Below are 20,196 nucleotides of genomic sequence, written 5' to 3'. Positions count from 1 at the left end.
AAACTTACTTTTGCTAAAGGTGTGTGAAAATCCCAATAATCCTTCTCAGATTTCCTTCGATCCACTATCAGCACACTATCTGTACTACTTCATGGAGTGGAAGACACACAACTCCGATTACCACCATCAGGTTTTCGGTTAGTACTGATTTTATTCTGGTTAAAAGTGCCTTCAGATACTAAAAGGTTAGCATTTTTCACCTTGTCTACTACTCATCTGTGTGCCTTAGTTATTCAGTCTTATACACTAGTACTTAACTTATTAATCTCGGAATTAACTGTTTAATCTCCTCTAGAATTTCTGCTAAGAGGAGTGGATACTGCTCTGTCATTTTAAAAAAGACTCTAGTATTTCCTTTAAATGTCCGAACTCTACTTCACGAGCGTTAAATTCTCCGAACGACACTTAAACAAGTCACAGTCCGCTTGGGAAACCACTTGCTACAAAATAACTCCCTACAGTGCTTAACTCTAATCGCAATTGAAAAGGAATTGTCTTGACAACAATCCCAAAAACATTCATCTAATCAGATAAACAAATAACTCTTGTTTTATTACTTAACATTATTTGTTCTCCATTCTCCGGCACCTTTCAGGGGGCTCCAAACAGCTCGCCGTTGGTAGGCGCAGTGAAGACAGCAGAGGCACAGCATGAAGTACACTCAGGCTGCATCCTCGTCACGCCTTATTTGTGCTCGACTATGTCTCATTTATCCTGAAGTGATTTGAAGTACTATAACTAATCAAACCAGTGTTGTTTATTTTCATTTAATTATATCGAACGTTCCACTGTGGATACATCCATTCCCTCCTTCATTTATGTTCTGTGTCTTTTCAGTAAAGTTGTTTTTTCTATCACCTGACACCCTCAGAATGTACCAACTTTACTATGTACAATCAGCACTACATCCTGGACCACATTGTCGACAGACATCTGTATTATTCCTTACTGCTATGATATGTCCTCATAACAGAGAACTATAATATGCTCACACTAATAGTACTGAACGATTATTTTGTACGCTGTTTCGGGAAAGTAAAAGCTTTTTAGGTGGCTGCTAAGTCTCGCTGCATCTTCTATACCGTAGACAAAAAGGGCAACCCCTCTACTGGCCGGATGAACTGCCACTAAGATAAATGCGTTCCCGAACAGCAAATGCCATGTGACCAGCAAGTATTTACTTCCAACAGGCACTCAAAACCTGTTTACTTAGTATAAACCAAGTTGGTTACATACAGCTATTCTTTTAGCTCCAGGTTAATTGTTTCTCGGTAGCCTATGACACTCAGCAAGATAAACAGCTCAGAATATCAAGAAACGGGCATTAGCCGTAGCTCAAGACAAAGCAGACTATTCGCGCAGTGGACTATCTGTATGTATCGCGATTCAGGATGTAGGTTATTTATGCTTTTATTAAACGCTGTCCTAGATCTACATTTTAGGCAGAATGCAGTAAATAGTTAAATGAGACAGTAGCTGCTCACTATTCACAGTAAAAAAAATTAAATCTAGTTCACTTATTGTCTCTCTGAACTTTAAGATTATTAAACATTTAATGCAAGTTTTACCGATTCGTTAACAGTCTTTCTTTTAAGGGTCAGAAATTACTAACACACACGTCACTTTACGTGTACTGTTGGTTCCACTCGGAAGTAAAAAAAATGAAGCATTACTATTTCTGTGTCAGAAACCAAAGTCTAATCACTCGGGAATGTAACAACACCCGCTCTCATAGTGAAAAATTATTTGAGATACTTGGATTTTATGCATACAGAGGTGCAGTGTTCTCAGCTGTTTTCGGCCGAAAACACGCTGAAGAGAAACTGTGCTCAGAGAGAGACAAAACATCGAACGTATGTGGGCGATTGTGAGAGTCTCCCTCCACAAAAAAGACGTCAAGCAAGAATTTTACAAAGATGTCCTTTAAAAACCCAGGAAACGAATGAATCGAATCAGGCTGGACATTACAGGCAGGTAGATGCTCCATTATGACAACACTCCACTTCAAGTGGTCACATTCATTACGGATGTTTTGACCTAAAACGGCATTTCTGTTGTTCCATAGCCCCAATATTCACCTCATCTGTGTATCTGCATCTTTTTTTCTCGAAACTGAAAAATATCTCAAAAGGACATCATTTTAGGGCACCTAAGAACATTCAAAAGAGTGTGACAGAGATGTTAAAGGACCTACCAATTGAAGTTCTTCAAGTCAGATACCAATACTGGAAACGACTCCACCGGGTTGCACCTCCTGAAGGGAACTACTTCGGACTGGACAATACTCTTGTTTGAAAAAAGTAAAACTATGATAGAAAAAAAACAATCTCATTACTTTTCTTACACCTCTTGTATATGACATAGCTACACATACCTGGGCCAGATTGCTGGTACAAGGGTTGTATTCTCATAGACTGTACTTGTACAATAAGTGTTCTTCGTATGCTATTTAACGATTTTGGGAGAATGCATTCAATGAAGTGTACAAGGAATTAATGCTTTATATTTTTCCTGTTCTTGGTTTGATAACATATCGTTGCATCGGTGTCAATGCTAAAATTTATTCTAAACTTCTTTAGTCCCAATACTTTCTGTAAACAAAAGTGATATTTGTTACCTGGTGCAATATGTCAGCTTCTGTCATGAGGAAGCAAAACTCAGTCGCAAAACCAGCGCTCCACATCAACCCAGGAGGAACAAGACTGCGAGGAAGACCGACAAAGAGATGGACTGACAACGTCAGGGGAGACACGCACGTTGTTGACTTAAGACCAGAAGATGTCAACGACAGGGAGAAATGGAGGAGATGTAGCAAAACTGCAGACCCTGCAAGTCGGGATTAATTCTTGGAAAGAAAGAGAGAAAAGGTCAGCTTGTATTAATTTTCTTGTGTCATGTTCTCCCTTATATCCATGAAATTTTAATTGTGGAATAGACTGCAATGTGGTATCATCACTAGCGTTTAATTAATGCAATTCTAAACTGGTTTACATGGACTCAAGTGTGATAGTATACTTCGAAGCTATTATTGTGATAACCATTTTACCATGCACTTTGGTTCGTCTGTTTTCATTCCCTCATTTCCGTTTCAAACTATATAAACTCCTTACATCCGAGCGCTCACACACTTTCAACAATGTAAAGCATCCCCCAGCCCTCCTTTCTGTTGGTGTTATAGTATCCACCTCTCTAACGGATGCTTAAATAACAGAATTTTGGAACTGTATTTCTTGTTTTCCCAATTACATAACTTGGCTTGTTGTACACTACAAAATATTTTTGAGACTATAATTTACTTTTTCTGTACAGTCACAGTTCTCACGCTTACGTGTACTTTGTCAGTAGGCATAATAATAACCATTTAATATCTTCCTTCCCATTCACACCATTATTCTACATCTACAACTACATGGATACTCTGCACATCACATTTAAGTGTGTGGCAAAGGTTTCATCGAACCACCTTCACAATTATCTATTATTCCAATCTCGTATAGCGCGCGGAAAGAAAGAACACCTATATCTTTCCGTACGAGCTCTGATTTCCCTTATTTTATCGTGGCGATCGTTTCTCTCTATGTAGGGCGGTGTCAACAAAATAGTTTCGCATCGAAGGAGAAAGTTGGTGATTGGAATTTCGTGAGAAGTTTCCGCTGAAACGGAAAACGCCTTCTGTTTAATGATGTCAACGCCAAATCCTGTACCATTTCTGTGACACTCTCTCCCATATTTCGCCATAATACTAAACGTGCTACCCTTCTTTGAACTTTTACGATGTACTCCGTTAGTCCTATAGGGTAAGGATCCCACAGCGCGCAGCAGTATTCTAAAAGAGGACGGACGAGCGTAGTGTAGACAGTCTCCTTAGCAGATCTGAGAAATTTTACAGGTGTCCTGCCAATAAAACGTACTCTTTGGTAAGCATTCCCCACAACATTTTCTATGTGTTCCTTCCAATTTAAGTTGGTCGTAATTGAAATACCGACGTATTTAGTTGAATTGTCGGCTTTTAGTTTAGATTGATTTTGTAAACGAAGTTCAACGAATTCCTTTTAACACTCATGTGGATGACCTCACACGTTTCGTTAGTTAGGGTCAATCAATTCTTGCACCATTCATCTATATTTTCAAAAAACGTTTTGCAATTTGTATTGAACTTCCGATGATTTTATTGGCCGATAAACGACAGCGTCATCTGTAAACTACCTAAGATGGCTCCTCAGATTGTCTCCCAAATCGTTTTATAGATAAGGAACAGCAAAAGGGTCTATAATACTACATTGGGGATCGCCAGAAATCACTTCTGTTTTACTCGGTGACTTTCTGTCAGTTACTACGAACTGTGACCTCTCTGGCAGGAAATCACAAATCCAGTCACATAACAGACGATATTCCATAAGCACACAATTTCGCTACAAGCTGCTTGTGTGGTACAGTGTCAAAAGCGTTCCGTAAATGCAGAAATACAGAATCAATCTAAAATACCTTGTCAATAGCACTCAGCACTTCATGCAAGTAAAGAGCTAGTTGTGCTTCACAGGAACGATTTTTCTAAACCCGTGTTGACTGTGTGTCAATAGACAGTTTTCTTCGGGTAATTCATTATGTTTGAACACACTATATGTTCCAAAATCCTGTTTCATATCGACGTTAACCATATAGGCCTGTAATTTAGTGGATTATTCCTGCTACCTTTCTTGAATATTGGTGTGACCTGAACTTTCCAGTCTTTGGGTACGGATCTTCCGTAAAGCGAATGGTTGTACATGATTGTTAAGTATGGAGCTAATTCAACATCATACTCCTAAATAAATCTAATTGGTATACAGTCTGGACCAAAAGACTTGTTTCTATTAAGTGATTTAAGTTGCTACACTACTCCGAGAATATTTACTTCTACGTTACTCATGTTGGCAGCTGTTCTCGATTCCAATTCTGGTATATTTTCTTCGTCTTCTTTTGTGAAGTCATTTCGGAAGACTGTGTGTAGTAACTCTGCATTGGCAGCTATGATTTCAACAGTGTCTCCATTGCTATCGAGCAAAGAAGGCATTGATTGTTTCTTGCCGCTAACATACTTCACATACGACCAGAACATCTTTGTATTTTTTGCCAGGTTTCGAGACAAAGATTCTTTGTGGAAACTGTTATAAGCATCTCACATTGAAATTCGTGGTAAATTGCGAGCTTCTGTAAGAGATCGCCAATAATGGGGATTTTGCGTCTGTTCAAATTTGGTATGTTTATTTCGTTTTTTCTGCAACAGTGTTCTAACCCGTTTTGTTTACCAAGAGGATCAGTTCCGTCGTTTGTTAATTTATTTGGTATAAATCTCTCAATTGCCACCGATAATCTTTCTTTGAATTTAAGCCACATCTTGTCTAGACTTATATTATTAATTTGGAAAGAGAGGAGATTGTCTCTGAGGAAGACGTCAAGTGAATTATTATCTGCTTTTTGAATAGGTATATGTTTCGCTTATTTTTGGAGAATTAGGGTATTACAATACTCATTCTCGCTACGGCAACCCTGTGTTCACTAATCCCTGTATCGCTCTTGGTGCTCGTTGTTAACTCAGAATTATTTGTTGCTAAGAGGTCAAGTGTGCTTTCACAACCGTTTACTACATAGTGGACACCTGGCCTATTCAGCTGAACATGAACTCGTTCAACCTTTGGCGCAAGTCGAGGATCTGCTGCCTACACGGTAGCAGAACCGTCTGAGCCTCTGATTTAGACCCTCAACTCGGCTCTGTACCACATTCCGCGATCGGTCCTGACGACTATTCTGCACATGGTCAGCGCCGCTTTCATCTTGCAAGCAAGACTGGCAGCCTTTACCACTTCTGTTTGCCGCTCGAAACCAGAGAGAATCTCTCCTGATCCAAAGTGACACACATCATTGGTACCGACGTGAGCAACCACCTGCAATTGACTGCAAGCTGTGTTCTTCATGGCATCCAGGAGGTCCATTTGCACACCTGGAATGACTCCACCCGGTATGCACATTGGTTTTCTTTCCCATATTGTCAGCCAATTCCTACGAGGCCCCATAACGCGCATAGCGTTGCAGCTCCCAACTACCAATTATCGCTCCCTCTATGATTGCCCGGATCTTGCAAGCTGAGTGGTTTAAAATTATTAAACAAGTTAGCAATAGTTAATGACAGTCGTAATAAGCATAAAAACCACAGTTTTGTTTCGAAATTATGTTTTAACTACCAGATAATTTCATAGTCCATAAGAAGCTGATGCCTTTCGACCCCAGACGTAAAGATAACCATGACTCGTTGTTGAAAGCTGCTGCCCGCTGCCGTTTCTTACTTAATATGGGTGCGTTATGAAGCGCTGTGCCTCATGGTCATTCTTATTTTATTTTTATTTTTTGTCATAGAATTGCTCTTACAGAGCATAGTGATTCAGTTAATTGGGCAACTGGCGAAGATAACAACACAAAAAACTTGGCGATTCCTTCAATATAAATGATGACGTTCCCAGAGAATTCATATAAAAAGTTATCCTGAACGACTTCAGCGTATAGTAGGGAACTGGCATCAGAATGAAAAACAATCTGAGTCACTCCAGATTTGCAAAATCACGATAGATCTAACAATAAATATGTGAAAGACGTGAACTGGTAGAATGTAAGACTTATCTTGGTAGTGTATGAAAACCGCTTATCATGTGGACATATGCACAGGTTGCGCATTCAGTAACAGAAACTGACTGACTGGCCGACAACGTTATCACAGCTATAGCCGACCCGTAATTTGAGTGAGTCGTATCAACAAGGAGCGGCGCTGTACAATTACCAACACTTTACCTGATTCTAATATAGTACGAAACTTGCGCGAAGGTTACTACTTAAACAAGACAATTTTCCATAACTCGACACATGCAGTCCTCTAAAAACTTCACGCGTGTGGTGTGACATTAAACGCCGATCATAAAGGATAACAGTTTCATTCGTATTTCCACTTCTTCTGCTGCAGGGCGACAGCACAATTTGTTATGAAAACTTTATTTACCACCTCTTTCTGGTCAGATACTGTTTTGAGTCAAAAACTTGAGTTTAATGGCTTTACCTTTACCTCAAACTATTCCTTAGCCATGACGTCTCTTTCTAGGTGATGATGTAGACATATAGCATTCTCAAAGGAAAAACATCAAATAAGTGAGATGAATTACGTGGTTACCGCAAAAAAAAAAAGTTTTCGGGTCAAAATGTAAAGATCGAATAGAAAGCCGTTTATTTATATATGGTTTTATTAAATATTACTTGCTGTTTAACGAGTCGGCAAGAAGACAACTAATAGTTTCTCGTAGAGTGGTAACAATTTTAGATCGACCCTATTAACGCCAAAGTTAGATTCATTTTTCGTCACACATTTTATAGTTAGATGTGAATTAAGGACGAAGCTCACATTTTGCTAACGGGTGTGGTTAGTTATTCCCATAAACAACTGACACAAACAGTGTAAAAGAAGCCTTAAATACTACCTGCGTGGCAGTATGTTGGTTTCGACTGTCACATGGCGACAATCTCCACTCGGGTTTAACACTCTGTATTGATTACAAGCGTTATTCTTGGTCATGCAGTCCGTTTGACGGCTTGACTTTAATCCTCCAAAAACAGTAACATCGATATTGCAGAAGAGACGGCACACGCAACAATGAATGACAGTTGACGATCGCTAAGATCATATCCGCGGAAACGCATCCCTTCATTCACTTCAAGATGTCGCAGCGCGTCGGAAGTGTTCCTGTCTCTGTGCCCGAGGCGAAGCGGAAGCCGTACTACGTGCCGTGGCACGAGTACGGAAAGGTAAGTGAGATGTTCACGGTTTCAGGTAAGATCCGTAGCAGTGGAAAGTGCACAGATTAGAAGCTACAGAATTCGGATGCAGTGTGCACCGCTCCGCTTTCATAAAACGACTTTAATACGAACTCAGCGACTTTGGAAGTTACATCCAATGATATTACTGATTATGAGAGACAAAGATACTGAAACAAAGTGTAGTCGTTATTTCTTTGCTTGAAATGCGTGTCGATTTGAGTGATTTTGTGTGCTATGCAGTTCGCAAATAGACGAAATGAAAAAGACTATCAAAATTCCCTTATCGTGATACACATTTCGAAATGAAGGATTTAATCACTGTAGGTTCCATTTTGTATCTATTTTGCGTTTCATTAATAACTTGTTGAACCGACGTGAACTTATAGCGTGTGCAACTCATCCGTTGGTAATTCGTTGTCGTACGTCGTAGCCAGCCTAGTGATAGTACATGGTAGCAATTGAAAATCAGTCTCTTCGGTTTTTTTCCGACTATATCTCCATTTACGAAACTGTGGCTAAGAATTGCTCCGAGTGAAAGAAAATATCCATCAACTTCGTTTATGAAACACAGGACGTTACGAAGAAGCAATGTTGGTCTTTATCCACATCCGATTAATTATTCGCCGTGTTCGCTTCCCACCATTTTTCACGGGAACTCTTCCAATAAAAAGGCCGTATACAGGGTAAGTGCATCTTTACCTTTTCTTGAGCATCTCACACGTCAAACTACCGTTGCATATGTGGTTGACTTGTAATCTTTGTTCACGTTTATATCAGCAGACGCTGGTTGTAATATCATTTGCCTAACATCAGTAATATTACAATTTTCGCAGCAAATATGAGATAGGAGTATATGAAACACTAAAAGTATTTCTTAACTTCAGTTTTATAGATAGTCAAGAAGATGGTACATCCAAAAATGGGCCATACCATCAAGCCTGAGCATAATGGGTTGGGTATCCATGAGCAGAAACTTAACATTAACTTTGTAACGATAGTCAGGAATGCGATCTCACGAACCCCTCTCCCCAATAACAAACAAAAATGCGTTACGCTAGTGGATACACATCACATCATCATCTTCCCTTCAAGAATTAGGCTATTGGCCGTTACAAACTTGACAAACAGAATCATTTCAATCTTTTTCGAAGTCCTCCAATAACTCTTTTTCATTCGAATTGTAATTCACGATTTTCTGTGGAATCTCGAATTCTCATGAGGTTTTCTGTCTATTTTTCACGATTCATGTGATTTTTCATGTTGAAAATATTTAATTCTGTTCCTTCATTTCCAATCACATCTCTGTTGTTTCTTTTCATGGTTTCCAATGTTTCATTTACATTGTGTAACAAAGTAATCACCATCACCCAGCATCATTCATTTCCTTTAGGCCTTTATGCCACTTCAGCGCGGGTCGGCCTTGTTACAATATATTTGGCGATGTTGGTGTCAGGGGGTGGCCAGATACACTTCCTGTCGCACCCCATACCCCCAGGATGGAATTAGTGTACCCCACCTGTATGTGTCTAGTGTAAGCCATAAAATAGTGCGAACGTTTTCAAATGTCTGTGAGTAGTGTAACTGAGGCAGAACGTGGGGACCAGCTGGGTATTCACCTAGTGGGATGTGGAAAACCGCCTAAAAACCACATCGAGTCTGGTTGGCAAACCGGCCCTCGTCGGTAATCTGCTGGGTGGATTCGATCCAGGGCCGGCGCGCTACCCCAAGTACAGGAACCAGCGCAATAACGCCCTCAGCTAAATGGTTCAAATGGCTCTGAGCACTATGGGACTTAACATCTTAGGTCATCAGTCCCCTAGAACTTAGAACTACTTAAACCTAACTAACCTAAGGACATCACACAACACCCAGCCATCACGAGGCAGAGAAAATTCCTGACCTCGCCGGGAATCGAACACGGGAACCTGGGCGTGGGAAGCGGGAACGCTACCGCACGACCACGAGATGCGGGCACCCTCAGCTAACCTGGCAGGTCTAACAAAGTAATCACCACCACTTTACAAAATTCTGTAGTGACATATTTTTTCACTTTAGGGTCCAATTTTCTGTTAAAGGTTCCACAGACAGTTCGATTACATATTTTGTTTTCAATATCATTTTCAATATCGTCGCCTAAATAACAGATTTGAAACATTTCTTCTAAAAGTGAATTATCTAAAACCGATTTTTGTCTTACTGGATATTTTCTTCGGAATGTCATTATTTTCGTTATATAGCTAGAAACTTTTAAACTGCATACTCAAGAGACAGCTCTGTTACGAGATAAGCATATAAATCATACTTATGCTCAGCTATAAATCTAAAGTCAGGTGACAGATCGCATTCACCTTCTAGAAATAACAGAAAATAGTGTTCAACCTGTTTTGTTTTCGGATTTTCGTTTTTCCTGTCAGTATGTGTTCTACATGAACTCGGCGCTGTCTGCGTTGCGTGAATTACCTTACTTAACAGTTATACCGTCTATGATGTAGACTGTGAAAATAAGTCAAAGTTCTTTACAAAACAGTTTTTTTGTTTACAAGGAACCAACTGTCACAAAAGATGCATTTCATTCTGTCTTTATAGCAATTGTATATTACTTGTGATGCTTATGGGAAAGTATATTTTGTTTCATATACGTGAAAATTAATGAGTAATTATATGCAATACCACGTATTTTGATATAATAGGCAGGATGGTATATAATCAGTTGAAATTCATTTCCCTCTTAACCCTATCTTCTTTTACCTCAGTAAGGGCGAATATTTTCTTATAAACTTCGCAAGGTCAGTAACTGACCTGTGTACGTCTTCTCTTACTTTCTGTTCTTGCCTGGAAGTTTTCCCATCATTCTTATCTCGCTTACATCTATGCAGTTATTTCGTAGATTGGGCTAGGAAACTGTCTTCGCCACTGTAACGTCATCGTCATTCTCAAATTTTATGTATTTAACAAAATTAAAAAAATTTTCTGTGCATTCAAGTGTCTAATGTTCCTTTTAGTTGCCCGTTTTCGTGACAAATATTTTGCATAAAACAGAGCATAATGCCGTGGGATAAGCGTCACCGCTGCGTCATGATAGAAAACACCGTCTGAGCCGCTAAATTTCTATTTTTATTTAGCGGTTTCGATCATAAATATATCTAGTGCTGAAACCCAAATCACTGCAGAAGACACCTTCGTCCCACACCCCTAAACTTGTATGTCGACCTTCAAGACATGTTGATATGTTGCTAAGGAAAGCGCAACAGTTTAACAAAGTAGTAACATGGAAGGACTAGAAAATGTGCAGGAACAGAAATACCGCAGGTGTTCATGAGTTACCTCTGAAACTAGCTTTGGGGGTAGTAAGCGAATACGTTTTCATCAAGATAGATCCACAAATTACCAATTGAGTTTAAAGTGACGTCAACGTGTTTATCGCATTACCGGCTATTAATTTAGTACCACATAGTGCTAATTTTAGTATCTTTCATCGCGTGTGTAATAATGACCGTTAAGGAGTGAGTCAGCCTATGGAGCGAGCACTTGTACTCAACAACATGAACTAAGGTAACTTACAAAATTACAAGGCAACCTTCGTACACGTGATGCGGTCTACGGTGACAGTGTGAATATATTTTACTTTCTTGTCAGCAGCAATTTGAATTATCTATGTTCAAGGTAAAGCAGTGAAGACATGAGACCCAAAATTCGGAGCGAATCCGAACTCTTGAAATTCTTTTGGGCAGTTTATGAGTATTTCAGTATAATGGTTTCGTGGTCACCAGCCCTCCGTTACAGAATAATATTATAATTATGATTTATTCAACTTTTTACCACATTTACCGATATTTATTTGAAGTATCTTCATAGTAGTAAATACCCTGTGACACGCAATCAACAAGAGATACGAATCCAAACAGTGTAACGCAAAAACAGTCATGTGTTTCCTGTGGCTGCGGGAACAGTCAGCATAGAGTTGTTGTGGCAGTCTGCCACCGCACTCAGTCAACCCACACACGAGAGGAAAGTCGGCCTGTTCTTCGTCAGTAAACTTATTCGCAAAGCTGTGTATCAGTGCGACATTGTCGCAAATCTAAACCGAGGCAGAAAATTACTGAACCGTACTAAATACAACATTGAGGACGAAGAATCTAGCGGGCTTATTCTTATCGACAGAAAGTACGATAAATAAATGGTACAAAATTGTTTCCAAACAAGACACGCAACGCGTATAGTGGGCACTTGCAATGTTGCGCATATAATTTCCGTGCAGCACAGATACAAACAGGAATGGGAGTATGAAACCAAACGAAATGCAATTACTCTGTAAAAAGCTACCAGAGCTCGTAGGTCACTCATACCAAAATGATGAAAAATGTCCTGTCAAACCTCCGAAATATTATCGGTACAGTTCTACTTCACCTAGCCTGAAGAATCCTGACTTTAGGTAACAGTCGAGTATGAAGTATATCGGAGTAACACAACTCGTGTAACTGTTATCCAATAGTTGTGAAAAGAGCCGTCATGAAACCAGGATGCTTGCGTTATAATAAAGACGCCCTACTTTTGCTCATCTCGATGTATTACAACACGAATTTCTGTTGAAAACAGAAATGTTATTACACGAGATTGATTCGCACTTGCGAACTCGAACATAAAACAGTTGATTACGTTTGACGATCGCCAGGTTTGTAGCTGCAGGAACACCTCTCTTCGGTTGGTTCACAATGGCTGAGCGAACCAGCAGTGTTCCAGCTGCTGTTCCAGACGTGAAGAAGCTGAAGTAATACGTGCACTTGCGTCGGTATGGAAAGGTAAAGAACACGCCCTATGCAGTATTACACGAAGTGCGTAACTGCAGTAATTACATGTATTAGGAGTTACAGATATACAAAGTTAGCATCGTTTCGCGCACAATAAAACTCAGTTAGAGTTGCTATAGATGTAACGATTTCTGTGACGTTCAGCGTTGGAAGCAGTGATATTACTTATTACAAGACCAATGCAAAGATGCAGAACTGCGCTTGCTACAGTAGGCCTCTCTACTTGTGGTGAAAATCGATGTGTTACTTGCATCAGCGTGTCTGGATTGTAAGTGCGTATGGTAGGTAGTGCGAGTTCATGTTCTTCCCGACCGGCATCCAAAAGTTTCGTATTTACTATTGAGTTAACCGAACCAAAGGTACAGTAACTCTAAGCACCTCCACAGTTGACACTAATAATTTATTGTGACTCGGCTATATCGTATTAAAGTCCCGCCACATTACCGGAATCAATGTCTGTTTTTCTTGTCAGCAGATGATGGGTTTGAGTCTATTATCGTGACGCGAATAATGATTCTTGTCTATGAGCGCAGTGGCATTCAACTCCATTGTCTTGTTTTCTCAGAATAAATCTCAACACAACACTTTTTTTCACATTGACTTGATATTGGCAACAGCGACAGTTTTGCGACAAATTTTCCACAGACTTTTGTGGTTGGGGCAATCAATCTGATTTTATATCTGTCAGTATGAATTATTAGCCTGCAGCTTCTATATTCAGTGAGATATAGAACAACAAATTATTAGTAGCACATTGTAATTCTTTGTATATTAAATTGTTCTACGGAATGGTATGCCAAGTAGCGAAAATTTTTGTTGTTCTATTGTTCCGTATAAAGACTGCTTTGATGCAGCTCTCCATGCTACTCTATCCTGTGAAACTGTCTTCATCTCTGAGTAACTACTGCCACCTGCATTTTTCTGACTCTGCTTAGTGTATTCATCTCTACTATTATTACCCCTCTTGCTTCCCTCCAGTGTTAAATTGGTCTTCTCCCCAATTCTATCCAGTACCTTCTCATTATTTACGTGATCCACCCATCTAATCTTCAGCATTCTTCTGTAGCACCACATTTCAAAACCTCATATTCTCTTCCTGTCCAAACGGTTTATCGTCCCTGTTTCACTTCCATTCATTGCTACACTCCATGCAAATACTTTCAGAACAGACGTTCTGACACTTAAATTTAGATCCGTTGGTAACAAATTTCTCTTCTTCAGAAACAATTTGCTTGCCATTTCCAGTCTACATTTTATATCCCCTCTATCTCCACCATCATCAGTTATTTTTCTGCCCGAATAGCAAAACTTATCTACTACTTTAAGTGTCTCATTTTCTAATCTAATCCCGTCGGATCACCTGATTTTATTCGACTACATTCCAATATCTTCGTTTTGCTTTTGTTGGTGTTTATATTGTATCCTCGTTTCAACACACTGTCCATTCCATTTTTGTTCATTCAAAAGAATATTCCTCTTCAGGTTGCATAGGCTAAAAACTCACAAACTTTGTGATGCACCACACAAAATGGTTTCGGTAGACAATCTTGATTAGAAACGTTGACTTCGTGTGAATTTTGAAATACTTTTATAATCAAAACGCAAGAAAATTTAACGAAGATGAGAAGAAATGTCGATTACTGCTAATGGCAGCGTATGACACGTAATTTCATATTGTTTACAGTCCTCGCCATTTAATTTGCAACATAGTAAAAGACAGCACGGCGACTGAGGTTCCCCCTCGTTGATCGGCCTCCTCACTTGCACCTCACTTTCAATAAAACACTTCTCTGTCTTTAATTGCGTTGTATTGAAATGTTACAAAATGACGCGGTTATGAAAGCAGAAGAATTTAATTCATACAATCGATTGTAGTTGATTGCACGCTTCCATTTTTTGTAATTCTGGTTCGTACAATAATTCGAGTAAAGAGAAGCGTCGTACTACACGTTTGGCTTTACAAACCGTTTTTGAATACTCGACAGCAATTAACACATTAATCTTTACATAGTTTTGTGGTCCTGCAGCGTTTTTTTTTTTTTTTTTTTTTTTTACACCTTGGACACTAATAAATTATTTGCAGCTTTGCTGGCAGAGAAATAAAATATATAGCGTCACTTCCGAAAATCCTTTTCAGTGATATTATTTAGTAAATATAAAGGAGGTAGGGACATAACTAGATATATGACTAACAATCATTCGTTTGAATTGATTTATACGTAATTTACGGAATAATCTTAGGAGTTTTTCTTAGCACATCGGTGCAAGCACGCTTTATCTTGTTCTTATTAATGTTGGAACGCAATGAAATACAATTTATAATAATTACTGAACTGAACGTTGACAAATAGTTTGATGTAAGTTTTACATACGTTGACTACTATTGAGAAAATACCGTTGCTTTTGATATAGCATAATACTCCACACTCATTGCATTCTGCGTCTCTGTTCCAGGTCCTAAGCACTGCTGCCGAATGTAGCTCCATTCCACCGACATGCCCTGTACGGAAACTATCGTCATGATTTACGAAATATAGCTGAAGAAATTCCTTAGTACAACCACCAAAGCTAGTGTTCTTTCTTTTTTCACATTAACAACATCACATATCGTTTTGTTCTAATATCACTTAACTGGAGTGATTGCAGTATTGCATATCGAGCAAACGTTTTTACCGAGCGTTTTACAAACATTTACAACCATTCATAAAATTCCGCATCTTGCAATTTAGCGTAATACCCATTACTCATTGCATTCTGTATCTCTGTTACAGGTGATGAGTGCTGATGCAGAGTGTAGGGCCGTTCCACCTCTACGGCCTGTACGGGAGCAAGACGTGGAGATCTTGTTGAAATACCGTGAGTACCTTTTTGTGTGCTGAGGATACAAGTAGTAAGGATTCAAGTTGTGTAATGATTTTGACGAAGTGGCTTTGTTACAGAGGTTGCATTTGATATCAGCAACTTTTTTCCATATCCCATCTGCGTCTGCTATAAGAAACACAAAATGAATGTAGTGTTGCAACGTCTTTGTTAGTGTGTCGTAGTTTGCATCATACGTAACATGCCCTGGGGATTCTGTGATATTTGCTAAGGATGATAGCTTCTGATAGTCTTACAGCAAAAAGCACTGTGCCGATCATTTGTATTAGCAGTGATGCCAGGAAAGGTCACGTTTAAGGGTATGAATTTTTTACTGGTTATGGTCTCTTCATTAGCCTGATAGCTAAGTAGCAAGGACAGATTCCATGAATTGTGTCTGTCAGTGAGTGAACTCTCTCCGGATGGAACTTTCAACTATTGTGGTAGTAACAGAGTTACAGCAAACGCTGAGGAAAGCTTCATAGCTCTCCAGCTTAGAACGACCGTAGTGTGAGTCATATTTGCACTAAATACTGTACTGATAATGGGCATAACACAGCCCGCTGTGATGGTCATCACTGGTGTTTCGTACTTCCTAAACACTAGATTGGTTCATAATTATTTACCACATCAAATAAATTTCTGTTTACAGAGGGTGCTAACTTTATTATTATTTGCCCGCCAACTGTGTCAGCAACGTTGGATAGCAGTGAGTACTATAAGATGTATTCACTTTTTCTGACATTCAAGAGCAGTGATGATAAGTATTACAGCTGTCTATGTACATACTGCAATTATGATACATTATTAGTCTGTAGCAGTGGATGTCAGTGAGTTCTGCGGATAGATGTTGTTTAGACTGATTGTGAACTTTTATTTTACAGGCCACTGCTACCGCCACGATGTGCAGTCTGAGCCGTCCCCGAGACCCACGCTCACGTATGTAGTATTAAACGTGGCAGCAGGTAAAGGTGCAAGAGAGGCAAGGCGGAGGCGAAACAGCTCGACAGCAGCAGCCGCAGCAGCACCGCGATGTGGTTGAGGCAGAGGGAGGCGAAGAGGAGGAGGAGGTGGAGGAGGAGGTGGGGGAGGCTGAGACCAGCCGCGGCCTGCTGCGGCGGCTGCTGGCCTGCTGCCTCTGCATTAGGCTGCCACGAGGCCGCAGGTCCAGGAGGACCAGCAGGTGAGTCCGGCCTGTTGTGCCGTGTGTTCAGAATTCTTCAGCATGGAACTTACCACGTAGCGCAGCTGAATTCGTGAATAATCTGTAATTATTGCCCCACACAGTGACCTCTAGGGTTGGAGGGAGTGGGGGAGGGGCTTTTCGGCTTATCAAAATTTATGTTCTGAAGCTGTGTGCTAGGACTTGAGTATTAGTTTCCATGCTTCAGAATTCTCATTGTACTGAAATTGCTCAATCAAGTTCAAAGAATGCCTACGAAGAATGTGCAAAATACAAATTGTAACAGTAATTCAAGTATCAAAAAGTTTGTGTTATTTAAGTGAGATAATCATATATGTGTTTTAATCAAATTAAACATAACTATATAACAATTTTCCATGGCAGCTTGCGTAATTTCTTGTATGGATAATTTGAGCCAAAACGATTTTAAATTTATGAATAAATAAAACTAAAAATATTTAATTTATTTCAGAGTTCATCCTGAAGAAGCGCTGGCACCTGGCAGTCAGGCTAAGAAACAGAACCCTGCCAACAAAATCCCGGTATGTATTGAAAGAAACATGTACAGAACTCACAAAATCTTTTTAAAGACATGTAAGATGCTACTACGTGTCCAGTACCCATTTCATTATTTTGATTAGTAGTTAACTTAGTAATGATGGAGAGAAATTGGCATTATTTCTGACCCGACGGAAAATTGTAATATATGGTTAATTGTACTTATGACAACAGAAGCCTAGCGAAGCTTAATTTAAATAAGACTAGCTGTAAATAGTAACTCAGTCTGCCTACATAGTGTAATCTATGAGTCACGATGTAACCTTGGCTCTACCTCTAAAAGAACTGCTATTCTGCGATTAAGGAAGTGGTACAAAGTGAAAATTTGAAATTATCATCAATTCATATTTTTCATTCTATAGCACACAGAGTAATGTGGATACTTTGAGGTAGGATCCAGAGCCCAGATCTCTTCAGTCTAATGGCAGCTGACTTGGTAGTGAATCAGATGGTTCCCCATCTGGAAATGTTTAGGAAGGGTTTTCAGACTGCAATATGCTTTGAAATTGAGGTCAGTTTTTCGAAATACTTGCTTGGAGCTGGGGAATAGGAATAATTTGTAATTTATTTCTAGCAAATATGACATTTTCTTATAAAACATTTTGATAGCTTGGATACTTAGTTTTGTAACTAATTAACCTCTGAGCTTACTATGTGCTGCCTATTTGTAACACTCGTCAGGAAAGTCACCGACTCTGTCCTGTTACACGGGCTTAGGAATATACCCTTGATATTTTTAGCTGGGACATGTTCCTCTCCAATGCAAATTAAAATGGCTACAATTTCCTGCTTCTGTCCACTGTCTTCAGAGATTTGTCTTGGTTGTAAGCTGTTGCGATTATCTCTACGTTATTCCAAGTCACGAAGCCCGCTGACCACATTAAAGTTTAAACCCTCTGGGTATCGTATCACATAGGTTACAGATGCAAGAAGATGGGTTAAAATAAACATACTTGGTTTGTCATTCATCATTTCATATATTAGCAATCAGAAGCATAGATGCTGAAGTGTTGAATAACAAACAAAGTACATAAAATTTTCACCAAGCAGTGTACAAATTGTACTTATTGGTAATGTCTTAATTGGAGAATAATATACAGTCTACAGGATGATTTCATAATGATGCTACAGACTCTCGGGATTTACAGAAAAGGGTATATGTATCAGCATGAGGTAGGGGGCCATGTCCAGTAAACGAGCGAGTCGAAAGTTACAAGCAAAAATTATTCTGGTGTCTCTGACAGTCACCTTTCTGCAGCAGGCTCTTCGTTGTCCGTACTTACGACGAAAGTAGAATCGATAAATAAAAAAATGGTTCATTAAATATGGACTCTTAAAGTACAAACCTGAAGAGCTATGAGCAGTTGTTAACTTTTGCTACTGTGAAATACATCTCTTCTACTGAACAAGAACTAATAGCTCATTAGTTATGTATCTTAGAGCCCTTGTTTAGTGGATATTTTTGTTGTTTTGGTTCAAACTATCTAATCCCAAAATGTGAAAAGCAAAGAATTTCCAGTAGAACTGATACACTGTCAGAGGTATCAGAATGATTTTCGATTGCAAATTTAGACTCCTTCGTTTCTGGCCGAGAGTCTCATGCGTCGAATTGATATATTTATCCGTTTCCATCACTCCTCATCACTGACACACCCCTTGCAGCTCGCATTCTCTGTGCTTTCGTCATTCACACCACCATTTACAACAATGATGTAACACTGAGCATAGAGAGAAATTTCTATTTAAACGGATCTAGCGTTTCGTTAACTGACTGCAGTGTCTTCATCTGTTGCAGGACGGAAGTGTAGACGAGATAAATAACAGAAGAACGGGAAAGGTCTTTGTGGGATAGGTATATGTTTTATTAACAGGGAAAGTAGTTCTGAATTAATCTAACTATCGTTTTCTGTTGCAGGAAACATACACGAAGGAGAAGCAAGAGATGGTGTCGGCATGGGTGCTGAGGCATTTTGGGAGCGCCCGGGACCGCTGCAGGTGGGTGGAAGGGCTGCACGAAGATGCCGTCAGCGCAGAAGCTGCAGAGGTAACGTATTGTGAAAGCTTTAGCTACGCAAGCAGTGGTCAGTAAAATAATAATATAAACAGAAATTCGTATACGCTAGGCACAGTACACTGTAAATATAATGTGGTGATATGTCAAAGACTTAATCGTTGCGTTACATTCAAATTTTCAACTGAAACTGTTTTATTTGAAGGAGAAAACTTTAGTTTCCGTAATGGTAGTAAAAACTTTTCAGTTAAACGTTTTAATTATCTGTTCCCAGCCTCATCCTGAATTCCGCAGAGTAATTGTTGTGTTGGGCGTAATTTATAATGAATAGCATGAAATAACGTAAGCAAATACATATTAGTATACTTCCTCTTATAAACTGTAGTGGTTCATAGATAATGAGTTTAGTAGTGTGAGTTCCATATTTTAAAAAAGAAAACAGGAAAAAATCTTGAAATGTAATTATCGTAGTAGAGTTATCAGTGCTATAACGCAAGATAGAGAAAGGACGTGAAATAGTGAATACATTTTGATATAAAATAAAAAAACTTCCATGTAACCACTACTTCCTCGTTAATGTCAAACACTTTGCATCAACACAGGACGAACATCTTAAATATCTAGTTTCCTTGAATCTGTGTCAGACCTGTTACAAAAATATCGAGGAAGATCTTTTCAACACAGAGCTTTTGTCGTTTTAAATGTCACATTAACTAAAATACTATAGTAAATTAAAGCAGTTTATTGGCGGAGTTTGCATCATAAGAAGAACAGCGATAGACACTGAATTAATATTTTTGTATCATTGACGTAAAAGAAATCATAGCCAACTGTTGCAGCAGACATTGAGTAAGAATACCGGATTGAAACAGTGTACTTGCACTAAATCAATGTGAGTGTAATGTGGACTCCACATCAGCAGAGCTATAGATGTGCTCGTA

The 20,196-nt window shown here is 39.2% G+C and overlaps 1 protein-coding gene across 1 annotated transcript; it reads left to right on the top strand.

Moving 5' to 3' along the window:
- Positions 1–8,032: 8,032 nt before the first annotated feature.
- Positions 8,033–19,702, top strand: LOC126273325 (uncharacterized). Its single transcript, XM_049976871.1, has 5 exons — positions 8,033–8,519; positions 15,416–15,500; positions 16,388–16,468; positions 17,159–17,228; positions 19,160–19,702. The coding sequence occupies exons 1-5, from the start codon at positions 8,397–8,399 to the stop codon at positions 19,206–19,208; spliced, it is 408 nt and encodes a 135-aa protein (XP_049832828.1). The 5' UTR covers positions 8,033–8,396; the 3' UTR covers positions 19,209–19,702.
- Positions 19,703–20,196: the final 494 nt, after the last annotated feature.

Source organism: Schistocerca gregaria, chromosome 5, assembly GCF_023897955.1.
Source record: "Schistocerca gregaria isolate iqSchGreg1 chromosome 5, iqSchGreg1.2, whole genome shotgun sequence".
Taxonomy (NCBI): Eukaryota; Metazoa; Arthropoda; class Insecta; order Orthoptera; family Acrididae; genus Schistocerca; species Schistocerca gregaria.
The sequence above is the reverse complement of the archived record's forward strand: the minus strand, read 5'-3'. Positions and strand labels throughout refer to the sequence as shown.

Coding starts and splice junctions, on each gene's coding strand:
- LOC126273325 (XM_049976871.1), top strand. CDS start 8,397: ATGAAACACAGGACGTTACGAAGAAGCAATGTTGGTCTTTATCCACAT. Junction 15,501..16,387: donor GGAGATCTTGTTGAAATACC/GTGAGTACCTTT, acceptor TTTATTTTACAG/GCCACTGCTACCGCCACGAT. Junction 17,229..19,159: donor ACCCTGCCAACAAAATCCCG/GTATGTATTGAA, acceptor TTTCTGTTGCAG/GAAACATACACGAAGGAGAA.